This window comes from Camelus bactrianus, chromosome 1, assembly GCF_048773025.1.
Source record: "Camelus bactrianus isolate YW-2024 breed Bactrian camel chromosome 1, ASM4877302v1, whole genome shotgun sequence".
NCBI lineage: Eukaryota > Metazoa > Chordata > Mammalia > Artiodactyla > Camelidae > Camelus > Camelus bactrianus.
Genome location: NC_133539.1, coordinates 58617512 through 58636033, shown reverse-complemented (window position 1 = coordinate 58636033; position 18522 = coordinate 58617512). Strand labels below are relative to the sequence as shown.

The 18522-nt window shown below is 37.6% G+C and overlaps 1 protein-coding gene across 2 annotated transcripts in view; it reads right to left on the bottom strand.

Annotated features, from left to right (window-relative positions):
* The window catches only part of SEC22A (SEC22 homolog A, vesicle trafficking protein), a 58023-nt gene extending 42019 nt beyond the window's left edge, over positions 1–16004 (bottom strand). The window contains exons 1-2 of one of the 2 annotated variants that reach the window (XM_010970912.3): positions 15895–16004; positions 9614–9814 (exon numbers count right to left, since the gene is read on the bottom strand). In XM_010970912.3, coding sequence (XP_010969214.1) covers positions 9614–9795 — 182 coding nt within the window. In that variant the 5' untranslated portion in view covers positions 9796–9814; positions 15895–16004. Of the gene's footprint in view, positions 1–9613; positions 9815–14203; positions 15553–15894 lie in introns of those variants that run through there. The other variant, XM_045507199.2, reaches the window with a different exon arrangement.
* Between the last annotated feature and the right edge of the window lie 2518 nt (positions 16005–18522).

The window sequence follows — 18522 nt, the reverse complement described above, 5'->3', positions numbered from 1 at the left end:
ATCTGATGCAACGTTTTTCAAACTGCAAGTTGTAACTCATAAAATTAGTTCAGTGAATTACACACAGCATTTTCTTAAAACTTGAAATAGAATATAACAGAAAATACTGGAATGCATGTTGTTTCATAAAACTTTTGTTTTAGTTTCCTATTTGTATGTAAGTAATGTTCACAAGGTAAAATGTATCTCTTCTTATGGGTCACAATCAAAAGAGGTTTAGCCATAACATATAGTGTTTTTCTACAAAATTGACAACTAAATCAAAAGTCAAAGTATGATTTTCCGAAGTACTTTTCTCTTTCCAAAAAAAACTTCACTGCCATTATCAAAATTCTTTGACATGTCATTAGCATTCAAATATACACCCCAGCAACTTGAATTCTGATAGAACACAACTGGTGATTGGCTTCGACACACTTGGAACTTCCAAGTGGCTATCTAGGAGTTATTTCACATCCTCCAATAACATGACTGAAGCTTTTAGACTCCATTTGTTGTATTATGGCAGGGGGTTCACTGCATTTCCATGTTAATAACAGAGTGAACCACAGATATTTACAGGACAGTTTATCCCAAATGGTTTCTCTTGCTTGCATTCAATTTAAGTGGAGAATTATTTGTGAAAAGAAATAGAAACATTAAGAAAATCTTACGTTTTTAAGATTGTATATTAACATTTTCAGAGTCTTTATTCCAAAGCCTTTGTTTTACTATAATTGCATGATGCTCTATGAAAATACTCTAAAGTGTTCTATAATATTATGACTTTTCATAGTGAACTTACCCCTTACAAAACTGTCTTTATTTGAAATGCAAAGCCAGTTTTCCAAAAGTATATACAGTGCAGTGGATTTACACCTTTGTTATCAAAAATTCTGCTTTTTTCATATCACTGGGACAAACTGAGACTCCTACCATTGCACTGAGGACTACTCATATCAAATAGTCTAAGGTCACTAGAGGCATGACGGTTTGTGCAGGCTTTAGCCTGTCCATCAGGTTCATTTAGTTCACTTTTTATAGACAATCTGGAGGTTGTCCTTCTGCTTTGAAGAGGAGGAAGAAGAGAAGCAGTAGTAACAGTAGCAGGTACAATTTACAGACCACTTAGTATGAACCAGGTCCTTTGCTAAGTGCTTTACATATTTTATCTAATTTCATTCTTACAATAAAGGGGCATTACCATCTCCATTTCACATATGAAGGAACAGAGGCTCCGAGAGGCTTAGTAATTTACCCAAGGCCACACAACATTACAAAACAGAGCTGGGAAGAGCTTAGTTCTAACTCCAAAGCCAACATTCTTTCCACAACAAAACTTCCTATGGTATAAACCAATTATGTTCTAATTCACCAACATTTTTTCACTTTTTCCAAGCCACAAATCAATCTCTATTTCTCCCTGTAATCAAGAGCAATAAAACTTGAGGATTTTGGAACTCGTATCAAAAAAGTATTTGGGAAGCTCTACCAATTTCTCCACTTTACCTTGTAAAACTCCACTCCCCCTCTGCATTCCAGCCACACTAGTCTTGTTTCAGATCCTCAAGCATACCAGTTCCCTCTCTACCTCCCATTCTCTAACTCTCAATCTGAGAAGTTTCACGAATTCTGTCTTCCCCATTTGCAATATCCCCAACCCTACCTCTACCATGCTCCAATTCTGACCTGGCTATTCCTACTCATCCTTCAGTTCTTAGACTTAAAAAGTCCCTCCAGGACACTAATAAATGAAAATCAAGACGCAAGTTGCAAAAATTAAAATAAATCCAACATACATGGCAAAAAAAAAAAAGCCCTTTACAGAGCAAATCATCTAAATTGATCCCACCTCCATGCTTATATCGTAGCACCTGTTATTTTTCTTCATTTAACTAACCCAGTTTGTAATTATATATTTGTATGTTTGCTGTAATGCCCCTCTAATATGTATACTCTGTGAAAGCAGGGATGATTTCTGTATGGTTCACAACTGTATTCTTAGCATCTAGAATATTGTGTGTCTAGTACACAATAAGTGCTCAATAAAGTAGCAAATAAATGAGTGCAAAGATGGCATGATTCATTTACTCATTTATACCTAATTTGCTTAGTATATTGTGCACAGACAATTATACAGCTCAGCAGTATCTACATAAAGCAGCAACTCAATAAACACTTGACTAATGACAGAAGAAAACAGGCCTTCATCTGCTCTTCCAGGTCAGTGTTCCCAGAAGGCTTCAGAGTTCAGATCAGTTGAGACTTCAACATCTCCGTACTTTAAAGAGAGGGACCATGTAGAACTACTCACCTCTGTAGTGAGTACCTCCAGATAGCTATAACGGTCTAACAAGTATGTCTGCTTTCTTTTTATCACAGTCATTACTAATCTTCACAACAACAACAAAGTCCTCTTTTCTCCAACTTGAGCACAAATCTTAAATTGCAGTTGTTTTCTTCCTACTTTGCTCTAACTTTATTTTTCTTTCTTATTTCCTTCCACTTCTGGGCTTTAGGGCCAATGGGCTTTGATCTCTATAGCTACCTCCTTTCTTCTGGCCAAGGAATTTATCAAACCTCACTGCATCTTTGGTTTTTCTCCAGCACACACACTAGTAACTTCTTTACAGTCTTTCAGGATCAAATGTGTCTTGAGTAGATAAAGCTGGTGGAAGTTCAAACTCCAGATAAAGAGGACTTAGCTATTTCAATCATTTTGTTTAAAAGTTAATTTTACCATGCATCCAAGCAGGCCATAACTCAGGTGATTCCTAAAGTTCAACAAAATGAGTAAGCGGTTTTAGACAGTAAATTTTTTCTGGTATCTAATTTTATTTATGAAATGCCAAAGAAATTTTAGACACCACCAATTAAACATTGACATTTTAGGACAATTCTAGCTTGCTGCACCAAACTAAATAATTAGTGAAAACACTGGTCTTCCCCACAGCAAGTAACAGAGCACCCAGCATATGTCTAGCATTCTACTCTATAGACTCTGATGTCAAGACCAAGTCCCTGGGTTCCAGGCACCTGCAATTAGGTGTCGGGAATGTACTTAAAACAATGATATACAAAACAAGATTAAAGAAACTAAACTGTATTTTGTAACATGGAAGATATAGCATGTAGCATGCTAAAGTATATAGCAAACTATAAATTGAAACAGTAATAATATTTGTATTACACATAATTTTCATTCTCCAACTGTACCACTGCACATAGAAAATCTGCTTATCCCTTGTAGCCATGTTTGCCACCTTCCTGGGTGAAGACAAGTTCTTTAGTAGGACATGCCATCGCTAATCTATTCTTAAAGATGCTAAATATAAGAAAAAGGTTATTTTTTTTTTAATTTTGCCATTTGCAGCCCTTCATTCACTTTTTTTTTCACTTCAAAAACCAGGATTTTATAACTAGCATAAACATTCCCATTGCATCAAAAACAATAATATACCTAGAAATAAACTTAACCAAGGAGGTTTCCTATACTCTGAAAACTGTGAAACACTGATGAAGGAAACTGAAGATGATACAAAGAAATGGAAAGATATCTTGTGCTCTTGGATTGGAAGAATCAACATTATCAAAGTGGCCATACCACACAAAGCAATCTACAGATCCAACACAACTCTTGTCAAAATACTCGTGACATTTTAGAAAAATGTTATTTTTTAAACAGAACTTTCCACAATAAATTCCATTCTATAAAATAAAGCACTTAAACTTTTAAATATTAAAAAATGGTTTGACTTTATGAAAGTGAATATGCCCTATGAATTTATTATCACCAAATACATCTGATAAGAAACAAAGTGAAAACAAGACTTCACCATCAGTGGGACAGAAAGAGCTCACAAACACTGAGTGTCCTCCATGTGCAGCATTCTACAAGAACATATTTTCTCACTTACTCCTCTCTTAGGTAGCCAACCTTCAATTACCCTCCAACGGTGAAGAGCTAAATCATAAATACATTATCCCATGGATGAAAGACCCATTTTAGTCACTAATTTAAACCTCATCAAATAAGAAAATATGTAATATGCCAGATGATAGCAACTTAACAACAGTCAGCTAAAGGAGAAACAGATGATCTGAAGTGGCCAAAGGTGATTATACCATCAGAGCTTTGGATGCAAAATTTGCCTTTGACATCCTGCATTTTCTTTTTCTGCAGAGTTAATCTATCTCCTAACTCACCCTTTCCCACTAACCCTAACACCTTCACACCCCAGAGAATGAAGATCCTGACTTATTCTAGGTAACCAATCATAGATAGCCCCTAATTTTACTGTTGTATTCCACAAGTTTATTGTACCTAAAACTCATTTTCCTACAAGAAACTGTAATTTTAGAGCAATTAGGTTCCAGTTTATAAGAGCCTATTTAACATACATGGTGCTGAAAAGCTGTGGCTTTTACCATAATAAGCAGTGGAAAAGGAATACAATACTAGTAATGAGACAAAACACAGGTTATCTTCCTCCCCCAAGTGGTTTGGTATCTATAGGTGGGTTGCATTCCCCCGCTATACCCCCTCCCTCCTAAACACCTTGTCTAGTGAGGCCATGCTCTCATCAATTCCAGACTTCACACATACCCTGCTGCTCATCATTTCTCAACCAAAAGGGGAAGAGTAGTTTTACTAAATTCTCTTCCCTGGTTAATTTCTCCTTGCCCTATCAAGAAAGAGGTTAAGGGTAAAGGGAGGCCACTTCTTCTTTTACCAGAGAATAATGTGAATGCTGAAGACAAATGATTGCATGTCAAGATATACCATTTATTAGCTTTGGGACTTTGAATAAGTTTCTTAAATTTAACTTAAATTTAATGATAAGTAAAGCACCTGGCAATTGCTGGTATTTTTAATAACTGGGTCATTGCTGAAGTTGCTATTCTTGTAATCAGAAAATATTAGTGAAACAAACAAACAAAACCACCAAAGAGTGAAAGGAAATCCAGAAACAAAAACCAAAAGGCAGGTTAAGTCCAAAACAGCATTCCCAGCTGGAGGTAGCAGTTTGGGGACAAATATGAAGAAAGTGACTTCTAGGGTAAGAAGAGAACCTATGAAGCCCACAGCCACTATCAGACTTCAAATGAATTTGCTGTGAAAGAACTAAGGAATTTTATTTCTTGCGCTAAAACTCAACAGAGTATGACTGACCTCCCAAAGGGTTTGTATTTTCATAAGATAAGTGTCTCAATGTTTAAAGGGATCTCAAAATGTACAACTATGATTTTTAAACACCTAAAACCAACCTCAAAGTTTTAAGATCTCATAAGACACAACTTAATTTTCATATGGTTCATAATTATTGCTATGACCATTGTTGTTTCTTAAGTAGTAAGTTTATATATTATTTATTACAATTTAAGGAGTATCCTTCAACTAATAAAAGAGATGAATTCCTTAAAATTTTATGCAAATAACTGTTGTATCACTATGTAATATGAAGAGAAATCGCAAAACTGGATTATGCAGCCCCCACCCCCAATCAATGAGCCAAGGTGAAGAATTTTGAAGAAAATGAAGACTTAACTCCATGGCACTTTGAACACTGCCATATCCCACAAACAACCACCCCTCCCTCATGTAGCAGCTATTGTATGTGCAAGGCTCTGTGTCAGCACAAGCCAGTCTCTACAGAACACGCTCCATTAGCTGAACTAAAGTATGCAGCTACTATAGTCTGATGAAATTCATCAGTTTCCCATATACAGGGTGAGAAAATTAAAGGGAAGTTCTCAATTTTAAATGTTACTTACCTATTTTTTTTTCCCTCAAAACTCTGGTCTTTCTCTACCTACTGAAGTAGAATCTAACGTGATGTATAATCTGATTTAACACATAATTATACACTTAGTTTTGCTTCTTAGTGGTATTCTGCAAAGAGCATTTTGATTTCTGTACAAATTTGAAGACCACAATACTAAGAGATGAGGAATCAAAAATAATACAGAGGAGGGCAGATCAATTCTCTCAATTAGTTACAACCTATTTGTAGAGAGTGGATATAGAAATTTTTAAAAATGTAAAGAAAAAAATGATGAAAAAGTCCATCAAGTTCTACAGATTGTCTGTGAAGGGAGGGAAACCACTAGAGAAGTTAAACAGCAGTAATGAGGCAGAAGGTAATTCAAAAGAAGTAAGCTGTAAACTGGGCTTTGAAAGAAAAAGCATTTAGAAACATGGCTAGGAAACCAAACTAGTGCTGGTTTCACGCTGTGCTAGATGACTACTGCAGATCTTTGAGTTTTATCTGGCAAACTCATGGTGGTTAGAAAAAGGTGTCATATGAGAATTTTAAATAAGTCAGGTACACACGTAAATTCCCAATTTTATATATTTCAGGCTAAATTTATTGTTACATAGCATAAAAACTTCAATAAACTAGAAACCAACTAACAAGGTTTCTAATCAATGATAGAAAATATATGAAGTCCAGGTTCTTGTCAGGAACTAGAAATAAAAATTCTGTTGTTCAATCCTTCTTTAAAACTTGGCTACAAAAATAATATATGAAAGGCTTTTCTGTGTGTGTTTCTAAGGGCCATGTAATCTATTTATTCCTTTAGACATTTCTAAATTGTATTCTTAGATCAGGCTGATTAGACCTCTGCTGATTCATTCCACTCCTAAACACTCCCATAAAACTGCCTTCTGCATTATGTCATTTGTTTACGCTAAGGAATATTATAAGAAAAATCATAAAAAGCTCATTATTGTGGCTGCTGGAAGAATGCTGTCCAAATGCTGTCTCTCTTTATGTACATCAGGTTTCAGTAACATGATAAGCAATGTTTTTATCCAATGGATATTGTGAATCCTATAAATGGTCCACACAGCATATTTTTTTATCCGTCTTTGCTTTGGCCTCCAAGGAAGTTCAGGACAATATCCATAGCCCTTTCCTAAAAAATGAACAAACTACATGGTTTGTCTCTCCAGAAGGAAATGTTACTTTGGTTTATTTCCTTCATACAATTCTCTTACCTGTTTTCGTGAATTCTTTTTTTTTTTTTTTTTGTAAATTGCCTGACATCCTTTGTGGAATAACATGGGGTGCAAATAAATAATACAAAATCTAGAATTAACAATTAAACAGCATTGGAGGACTGTTAAAATTTTACTACATTCTACTCTAGCTTTAAGACAATAAGGTAGAGGAACAAAAACATTTGCAAAAGAGTTGTGTTTTTTTAAGTCCAGGATACCTGCCAGAATTAATATACATTCAAGCCAATCTTCTGTAATGTTGACATCTGTCTACAATACTACACAAAAACTGAAACTCAGAATAATCACCCAGGGCATTAAAAGAGCCTGATTATTAAATATTAGAACGCTTCAGGCTTTTTCTTCAAAAAACAGAAGTAGGCCGAGATTTTAGATATATTTTAAACCACCATCACCACCACCACATTTTCTAATTAAAACTCTCAGAAAGCCCAATTAAAGATAACAGCTCATTATCCCAGGTGATCCAAGTAAATATAGACCTTCTCCAAGGTACTATTCTGTGCCTCTCAGAAACTCTGTGGGCATTTCTACCCTCACAGTTCCAATTTCCATGTGAATGAGTCTCTACTACCACCTTAACTGGTCCTCCTTGTCATAAGCTCAATTAAGATGTTCAAGATGGAGCTTCACTGTCTTCCTCTTCTTCCTCACCCCACAAGCAACCCTTTCCAAAGTTCCTGTTTTGTCCAATTCCAATTCTAAGTTATCTTTGTCCCTTCCTTCTCTTCATCTCTGGCATTCCATATTACCAGGCTTAAATGATTCTTTTCAAGTGTCTTTCTGGTTGGCATTTTCTTTTTCACTTGCACTTGTATGTTACTAGCTCAAGCCCTAATTATAAGCTGATTTCTCTCCTCTTCTCAGACTTTCCATTTCACCCTGTATTTCACTGTCTCAGCATTGTTTTTTAACCAAGTCATTTTCCTCAAACCTGCAGTAACAGCTTCCTATAACCTATCATATCATCGAAATGACAACACTCAAACTGAACTTTCAGGGAAATCCAGGATCTGGCCCCACACTAATTATCTCACATTTACCATAACTATTTCTGAATCACCATTCACTATGCCAGGCCAAGCAGGTTAATGCACCTACAATACTACATTCTTTACTTATCTTGCCTTCTCCCTACAGCTGGAACGCCCTCCTCTCTGCCTTAGCCAAATTTTACTAATTCTTCAGGACATGGCTCATGTTTCATCTCAGTAACAAAGCCCTCTCCTTATTATATTCCATATGGACCTTGTTCTTATCTGATTTCCCATTGTATGCACAATCAGTATCAAACTGCTCAGGAGTTAATTGCTCTCCATTGTTTCATGTGTATGCTCCCTGAGGTGGTCTTAACTATTCCCATGGTTTTGATTATCAATTGTAAGCTGACCCCCAAATCTACATGTTCATACTTGTCTCTCTTCACTAAACTTCAGACTTATACATCCAACTGTCTACCTGACAGTGCCCCTTGGATGTCTAGTAGGCATCTCGGACCTAAGTCCAAACAGAACTCTTGATTTTTACCACTGAAATTCACATCCTCTAGCCTTGCACATTCCAGCTCCATTATCCAAGTAATTATGGACATTCTTAAGGTCAAAAAATCTAGAGATAACTCTTGATTATTCTCTTTCCCTCACATCCCACTTCAATCCATTAGGAAGATTTGTTAGTGCTACTCCTAAAATATAGCCCAAATACACCTTCTCATCATTATCACCTTTATTCAAGTTATAAGAATCACCTCTACCTCAACTTCTCTAAAAGTCTCCTAAATGATCTCTCTTGCTTCCACTCTTTCTCCCTTAAGAGTCCATTCTTCATAGAGCAGCAAGGATGATCTACTCAAAGCCAAAATCAGATTATATAACTCTCCAGCTTAAAACTATCCAGTGGCTTCCTATTACATTACACTCAATCCAAATTCCTAATCACAGCCTAGAAGGCCCTACGAAACCTGTCCCATTTCTACCTTTCTAACCTCACCTTCCACCACTCTCTTAATTGTCCTTACTGCTTGGTTTTCTTTCCATCCCTTGATCTGTACTGAAGGCCTTCTGCACTGTTACCTCTGCCTTGCTCTTCATCTAAAGCATTCATAAGACCGACTTCTTTCACATCTTTTACATCTCTGTTCAAATGTTACTCTCTTAGAGAGGCCCTTGACCACCATAAAGTCACTCTCTCATCACCCAGTTTCACTTTCTTTATATGCAATATGTAGTGATGTGCACTACCCCCTTCTCACTGGATGCCAACTTCTTAAGTTCTTTGAGGGCAAGTCTCATATATGATTTTTCATATTTCCCATTACAGTTTTCCTGGGCATGTAAGAATACCAATAAATATCCAAAGTTCAACTTATAAGATAGAACACCTGTGATCTGCAGAACTATAAGATTCTCTAAAGTCAGACATAAACAGAGAAACTGCAAAAAGTGTGATGACATGATGAAAACTATATAGTGTAAGTTCACAACCACATGACTCTTGACTTGAACAAATTCTCCTAATCAAACACTAATTTCTATTTTGACCACTTAAATTTCATTAAAATAACAATCACTAAGCAAATGATTCTAATGGAGCAAAGTAAAGTCTTACTTAATGTTATAATGTCCAGTTTTCAGTGTACATCTATCAGGAAGCTGAGCAAGTTTCCTGGAGAGCATTTTAAAATACTTTCTGCACTCCTGCATGCCTGTGCCTTGTTCATAGTCAGTAGAAGCAGAAAGTGGCAGTCCATCTCTGACACGAATGACTGAGGCAGATAAAATCATAGACATTTCAACCGACAGAGAGGACCTAAAACAAAATGAACAATTTGGGTTAGGTAAGAAATTAAAGACACAGCTGTAAACATAGTGCAAAAACGTGCAATTCACTAATAAAGACATACTAATTGAAGTAATGACATACCATGCTTTCTGCAACAAATTAGCTATTAAAAAAAATATTTGCTTTCTGGCATTTCCATAAGTATATGTGGAAGTAAATACTGGAATAAACACGACTCTCAAAACAATTTGGTGATATTCAACAAGAATTTAAAAATATTTATGCCCTATGACCACAATAAATTTAAATATATAACCCTATCTTAAAGGAAAATAATCAGCTTTAGACAAAATTTTAAACATAAAGAGATTTTCTCCTAGAAATAATTGAAAACAACAAACATGCAACAATAGGAGAATGGTTAAATAAGCTATGGTACACCCCTATGATGGAATATAATGCAACAAAAAGTTATGTCTGTGAAAATCAGTTTAATAGTGTGGTAAAATGCTTATATGTTAGGTAGAGAAAAAGCAGGATCAAAACTGCATATGTTATTTTCCATAAAGACACAGAGAAAGCAGAAAGGAGTGATAAATAGAGAAAGAAATACTGGAAGAAAACATGACAAAATTACTATTCTTATCTCCAGGAAATAGTATAATGGGTGATATTTATCATTTTATAATTTCCTAAATCTCCATAATATTCCACAATGGGCACATATTACTTTTATAATCAGAAAAAACTATTTTTATTTAAAATAAATCTTAAAGCTAAAGGAATACTAGTTTTGATATGCTTCTCAATTTTTTCACCAGAAAGTAAATCATAATGACCTCTTTTACTATATTCTAATCATGTTTTACAAAAGATAAATAAAAGGACTGGATAGGCCTAAGTCTGAAAGAAATCAGGTAGACAGTCAAATTTTCATTTAAAACACACACACACACACACACACACACACACAGTGGTTCTCAAATTTCAGCCTGTATAAAAACTACTGGAATTTTTATTAAGAAATGCAGATTTCTGGGCCCATCCTCCAAAAATTCTGATTCACTGACTATGGAGTAGGGCTTGAGAATTTTCCATTTTTAGCAAATTTTCCAGGTAATTACCATGCTTACTTGTCTAATGATAATACTTTGAAAAACACTGAATTAAAACATGTTCACAGTCTGAAATTCAGTGATAACTCTTTCCTGCCAGGCCACTGGAGCACAATGCCACTAAATGCTTCCCCTTCACTAGCACTAGGCACAACTAGTAAAAACTGAAAAATCTGGTAACAATTTCATAGGGTTTTTTTCATGATATTGTATCTCAGAGACTAAATTAATCCTTACCTTCCCAGCTCAGCTAGGTCAGTATTTTCTCACTCCAAAAACAAAAAACTGAGATAGTAATATATCAAAAAATGACATAGAAAATCAACTATACCGGGTTTGGAAACCAGCGGTCTATAGCTTTTGTTGCTATGTCAAGTTGAAATCTGAATGCCCATTCATGATGGTAACTGACTATAAAGATTAATCCAAATAATAAAGCTATGCATTCAATTTACTTCCCTTTTCTCTCTTCATGAGGAAATTAGAGGAAAAGCTGGTATTAATATGTCATCACCCTTTAATATTTTTCTCCCCCATTTATTTAAAAGGAAAAAAAACCCAGCAGAAATTAAATTAGCTTTTACCATAAAGGAAACCTTTAACAAAAGTTCCAACATGACATATGCAAATCATTTTTTTTTCCTATTCAACCAGTTTCTTTTTTCTTCTAAAAGCAGTAGCAAGAGAAAGCTGGTATCCCTCAAGGGATAATGTCTATACTATAAACCTCTTTTAAAAATTGTTACCATGTTTTATTTATTAAACCACAACTGTAACATTTAACCTTAGTGTAAGAAATTAGGAAAATGTCTTACTTCATAACCTTACACAATTATTATTTAAATATAAAGTTTTGTCTTTCCAGAAGCATACTGCAACACAATGACCACTCAGGGAATTAACATGAGGGCAAGGATTCCGACTTGAAGTTTCCAAATATCCATTTTCTTAGTAATATTTAAAAGTAGACTGCATTCTTTTATGCCTGATCTTTCTAGGATCCCAAAAGATATATTATGAAAAATCTTTATTACAGAGTGCCAACTTTCATGTAATCTTTAAAGTTACTGTTTTCCTTTTTATGACTCAAAAGACAGGATATGAGTCATACTTCCTAAAACATATACTGAGAAGAATACCAACCTGTAAGTTCCAATTGTTCAACAAACATTTATTGAGTACATAATGTATGTCAGGGGCTATGTCACACATTAGGAATAGATAGGTCCTACCACTAAGGAGCATCAGTCCAAAATTAAGGAAATTCAGATGAAAACAGCAAACACAAGATACGCTGCCCACCACTTTACTAATTGGAAAACTATGGTTAGACAAACTTGCCTTTCAGATATTCCTAATACACACTTTAAGGCTTGTAACCAAAAACACAATACTGCAGAGATACTTCCTATCTAAATTCTTGAAATGGTGTCAGAGAACTGCTTCCATTTATCAGTAAATAAGATTTCTTTAAGAAGAAAAAGTTAAATCTCTTCCTTCTAGAGTAATCTGACCTAGCATCCAAACCAGTGAACTAAGAAAAGTAATTGGGATGACTGTCAAGTGAACAATGCCAGGCTTAACTAATTTGTAGGCAGATTTCAATCACCTTAGGATAAGCAATCTCTTCTTTATCAACTCAATAAATATACCCCGTTTTTTTTTTTAACCTCGATTCTTAATACAGTTCCTTAAAAAACAGATACACGCTCCAATCTTATCTGGGCTATGGCAGGAGAAAAAGGTATCTGCTCACGTCAAGGCCAAGCTAGGGTTAGGAAAACCCTTAGAGTTTAGGCAAGGTCATGGTTGGAAAAACCAAGGAAGAGCCAGTGGGAACTGAGGAAAGGAAGAAGTTAAAATACTTCCATGGGAAGATTCAAGAGCAGTAATAGTTCTACCAGAGCCATAGATACACTTTTAGGTCACTGGTCCACTTTCCTTTACTTTTAACGCAGAAAATGTAACGTGCCTTTACGCAGCAGGAGAAGACTTAGAGGGAATCTGACTCCTGGCCTGTATATCTTTCCCCAATAGTAACTGCTAGAGGAAAAAGCCCAAGTTAGAACCTTGGTGGGTCTGAGTAAACATTTATGGAAGTCTGAGGAAAATAAACTCCCACAATGCCAAACTCCAATAGCAGTGGTTAGCAACCCTTTAGACCCAAGATAACAAGGTGCTCACCTCTCTGCTTCACAACCTTTTGGGGTAATGACTGTAGGCCCAAGGTACCAGGGAGGTAATCTCTCAAAAAAATAACAAAACCCAACATATGAGTACATTTTATATCTATTTTCCAGCAAGATGTTTTCATAAATGCCTCTTTTAAGATAAAAACATTTCATAATGGGTTAATCACTCATATTTTATTTTAGTTCATTATTTTCCAAACTTCACTCAAGTACCATTTTCAGAAGTCTTATCATATCTGCATCCCACCTGTACTATTATCGACCAAATACAAGTCTTTCAATTGATTTATTTTTTGCCCTATCCTTAAGAATAGTATCTGTGAAATCAGTTTTAAGGTGTTAGGTTCTTGTCCTAACTTAAATTAAAATACACAGAATATTTCTTTTGTTTCACTAAAATGTGTGTGTGAAAATTTTGGGAGAATTTTTTTAATGTTCATTGTTTATCATTCAAATTATCTTACCTATTTGATGTTACCAAAGTTTGGGAAACACTATCTTGGTACATATTATTTTATTAAAAGTACCTGTGGGAACTGGGGGATTATTTGGGAAGAAAGCTATACTAACTGTGATACACAGGGTGGGGGCAAGATTGAGTGCAAAGGGAAGGACTTTATACAGCCATAGGTTAGCAGGAAGGCACCAGGGAGATAGAGCTTGAAGAGAAGAGGAAAGGGTAGCAAGAACAAACAGAGTTTATTTTGTAGCTTTGCCTGAGCCCTCCACCTTACTAGCAGCCTTTGGTATCGCTATTACAGGTGCCTGTACTGCACAATATGTATAAGCCCTCAGGCTCCAGAGGAGATTATACCCACATCTTGGAACAAGGCCTCCAACACATGCACAAATGCCTCAATCATTTGTGTAACACCCCACAGTTCACAAAGAGTGAGGCAGATATAATCTCCATTTTACAGATGAGGAAACTGAGGAGCCCTTTATCAACATCACATTGCTAATACAGAGCGGAACTGGTGCTTAAACCTAAGTCTCTTGTATCCCTACATCACTGTACTACCTCCTACAACCAACAAGGAGCAAGAACCCAATGATACAGAAACTGGCTACTCATTTTGAAATAATAGTAATTTTAAAAACCAGCTTACATTTTCTTTAAGAAGCAGTATAGGACTGTAGTTCACAGGATGAACTCTGGAACCAGACTTCCTTGGTTTCAAAAACTGGCTCCACCATGTAGTAACTGTGTAAACTTGGGCAAGCTTTGCCTTTTTATATTCAATATCCTCATCTGTCAATTGTGGCTACCAACAGTATCTATCCCATAGGGTTTAAAAAAAAAAAGATACTAATGGTACCTACCTCATCGGGACATGTAAGGAAACTGAAACATCACCTTGCAGACTAAAAGTACAATATTAAGTGTTTGATATTAGTATTTATTGACTGCCCTCTATTTACCAGACACCTTTTCACACTACCTCATTTAAGCCTTGCAATAACCTGTGAGGTAGATACTATCAGCTCCACTTTACCTCTGAGGAAATTCAAGCTCAGAAAAGTAACTTATTCAATCCCTAAACTAGCAAGTGACAGACAAACTTGGGCCTAACTCTACCTGTCCTGTGAGACACTGCCTCTCAACATATTTGAGCTTCTTACTCAACTACAAGGATAAGAAGGTCACAGGCACCCCTTTGATAAGACCTGGGCTCTGTTCATACACCGGTATAAAATACATTTAGAATTTTAAGAATCAGTCATACACCAAGAAAAGGCACTAAATTGAAATCATGGTTCTCAACATAGGAAATGACAAAATGTCCCTTAACTTAGGGCAGGGCATAGTCACAGACATCAGGTTCAAACACTGAGCTACACCGCCTTCCTACACTAGAAATTGTAGGTACTTTTGGAGGCATTGCCTGAATTCTTATTATCTTACTTAGCTCCTGAGCAAATGCCAGTTAAGCCGAAATGTGACTCAGAGTTTAAAGAGTGGCTGTTTCACCTGTTAACTGGGATCCCAACATCTCCCACCTGGTGGCTGACACTAATTTAGCCCTGGGCTTTGCCTTGGCTGAAGAGGCACAGGAGGAACTGGTTCTCAAGCTCTGCCACTGCCCCAGGTGGATAATCTAGGAAACTAAGGAAGAGAAAAAGCCAACGCTGTTTTCAATGGCAGAGAAATTAAAGCCGGCGGTGGTTCGGCCTCCTATTTCGGAACTCTCTTCCATCTGTGGCGTCAATTGCTCAGGTGTCCCTAATGAAACACCGTTCCCAAAGTGCCATTAACATTAACAGGGCCGTAAGAGTTCTTCGTGAGCCAACGCGGGCAAATCTTTGGGCTCAATACTCATTCGATCCCACAAAAGGCAAAGTAAGACACTCTGCCTAAAAGAAGAAATGTCACGTCAAGTTCTCTGGGCCACCTAAGCAGCCCAGTTAGGTCACCGTGTTTCTGACACCTGGGCGCCAAGGAATGCCCCCCACCGCTGGCAGCCAAGAGCTACTGTCCCACCCCCTCGGTCCCCTGCCCAGGCTGCCCCATAACTGGGCAAGTCAGCTGAAGGGCAACTGCCATTTGCGCGGCCCCACAGACCCCTCAAGTCGAAGGGGACGAAGTCCCACAATCCTGCCCCTCCAAAGCTCCGCGGTTCCGACGACTCCCGGCTCCCGCCCCCAAGCCACGAGCTTTGTTCCCGCCCGGAGTAGGTCTGTAGTCTCGAGAGAGAGGGCGGAGGCTGTGGAAGAAGACGAAGAGAGAGGGAACGGCCAGCCAGGCGTCCGGGCGACCGTGAGAAGGGAAGAACGAGGACTAGGAGGGGCCGGGCCGTACCTGTCGAGCTGGGACCCGCCGCTCCGAGTGACGCGGCCCGCAATGCATTGTGGGGCCGGGGAGTGGCCTTTCCTCGGGGCAGCCCCGCGTGCAACGTGGCTGGCGCCCGGCGGGATGAAGCCCCGCCCCCGTTCCCTCGGCTCGCCAGGCCAATCAGGTAGTGGGGGAAGGACACACTGCCCCGCCCCCTCCAGGGAAGATCAGCTACTTTTCACGCTTCTACCCCAAGAGAGTGCAAAATTCTCTGGTGACAGATAATGCTGCCCCTCACAAGTAAGGCTGATCTCTCTCGCCTGCCGTCTGTATCTGGAGGTAGTTTGTTTCTCACGCGGCCCTACAGCAAACACCGAAGGAGCAGGGGGGGATAAATCCCTTCTAAGTGAACAAGCAGAGGACCTGCCCCATCTACCATCACACACGGGGAGGCACCTAATCTTGGCAAAGAAGTGCCAGATGCTGTTCCTGCGGCCCCTTCCAGCTTTTGTATCCGTCATGCATTATTAAACAAGCACTGACTGCATACCATGTGCCAAGCACGGTATTAGAGGCACTGGGTTAAAGGAGTGAATCTAAACAACACTCCATGGAATCTAAAGTATGGTAGGAGCAAGGGATGTTAAAGCATAAATCATTACAAGATTATAAATTGTGATTAGTTCTATGAAGGAAAATTAGTGGGTGCGATGATAGATTAATCAGGACTATCAGGGAAGAGAGCTCTTTGAAGGAGTGCCTTTTAAGTTCCAGGCATATGTAAGAGCCTTAAAGAATCTTGCAGGGCAAAGGAACATTATGTCTGAGGTTGTCAGGGCATGAAAGAACTTAATCTGTTCTAGGAAGTGAAAGGAAGTCAGTGTGGTTGAGGTGTAGGGGGCAAGCTTGAGCTGAGATGAGGCAGAGGCCAGACTATGCAGGCTCTTCCTGGCCACATTATAGATTTTATACTGTATTTTGGAAAGTATCCTAAGGTCAATGGGCAGCTAATAGAGTGTTAAGTAGGATCTGATTTACATATTTAAAAGCTCACTTAGGCTGTTTGTAGAGAATAGTTTGCAAGAGGGCAGGAGGGGTTGCTGGGAGTCCAGTTTGGAGACAGTTACATTAGTCAAGGCCAGAGATGATAGTGGCTTAAACTAGGGTAATGGCAGTAGAGTAGAGTAGAGACAAAGAGTTGGATAATTTTGAGACACATAAATCAGAGGTGGAATCCAAGGGACTTAATAATGAATTGGCTTGATGAGAAGGGTATGGAAAAGAGGAGCATTAAGGATGACTCTGCAAGTAACTAGGTGAATTAAGAAGCCATTTACTGATTCAGAAACATGGAAGGAGGAACAAATGGTTTAGGATATGTTAAATTTGAGATGCTTATAAATGGAGATGACAAACAGATTTGGATATGTAACTGGAGTTCAGAAGAAATGTCTAGACTAATTGTATAAATTTGGTGTTTGTTGGAGTGGGTTTAACTCAGCAATTCCACTCTTAGGTATATATGCAACAGAAATGTATTCCAATGGTTTCCAAAACACATATATATAAATTCTATAGGATAAATAAATTTTAGAATATTCACATAATGGAGTAGTATACAGGAAAGAGGATGAACAATCATCAACTGCGTGCAGAGCATGGATGAATCTTGCAATCATAAAACTGACTGATATAAGCCAGACACAAAAATTATATACTACTCAATTCCACTTATAGAATATTCAAAACAGACAAAAATAGTATATGAGTAGAAGTCAGGATATTGGTTACCCTTAGGTGGTATTAGTGTTTGGAAAGGGCCACTAGGGGGCTTCTGGAGTTCTAATAATGTTCTTGATCTGGATCTTGATTACACCAGTGTATTTAATTCATGAAAATCCGTCAAGTTGTACACTTAAGATATATGCAAGTTTTCAGTATGTATTTCATTATTCAATAGAAAGTTTACATTTTAAAAATGTCATGGGTGATCCAACCATGAATAAGAAACTGGTACCAGACTAACTTTCCTACCACAAACAATAGAAAATTGGACCAAAGCTGTGAAATTAGTGTCTTCAGACATTGGACAACAAGCACAGTAAGACTGAGATCCTGGAAAGAAGGAAAACAAGTAAGATAAGCCCAAAGATTTCCCCAGATTCTTTTCTGGAGGTATTTGCCTAAGCGCAGGATAGAAGAAAATTAAGCAGAATACATTCCCCTTCTAGCTAAGGAGAGAGAAATTGGAATTAGGAGATCGAGACAAAGTTCAGAGAAAGAGCTCCGGAAACATGCGTGAGTCTCCTTGACTCTTTGGTGTAGGTTTAAGGATAGACTCCAGGAGGCTGGTTAAATAACAGCTACAGGGGGAACCGTAAGTTGAACAACTACTAGGGCTAGGATAGAGTTTGGAAACATTAAAGTTTTGATCAGTTGGAATGGAAAAACCTTATTAAACATGCGGGGCATTTGGTAAAAAGACCTCAGAAAGGCCACACTTAGAGATTAGGCTAACCCAGCCTAAGAGTAAAGTCTATTCTAGCCTCACTTAAACAAAGCTGAAAAAGCTTATCTGCAAGTAAATTAACTGCTTGCTTGAATGAAACTTAACAATCTTTAAAGAGAGACAACAAAATCTAGGCACTACATCAT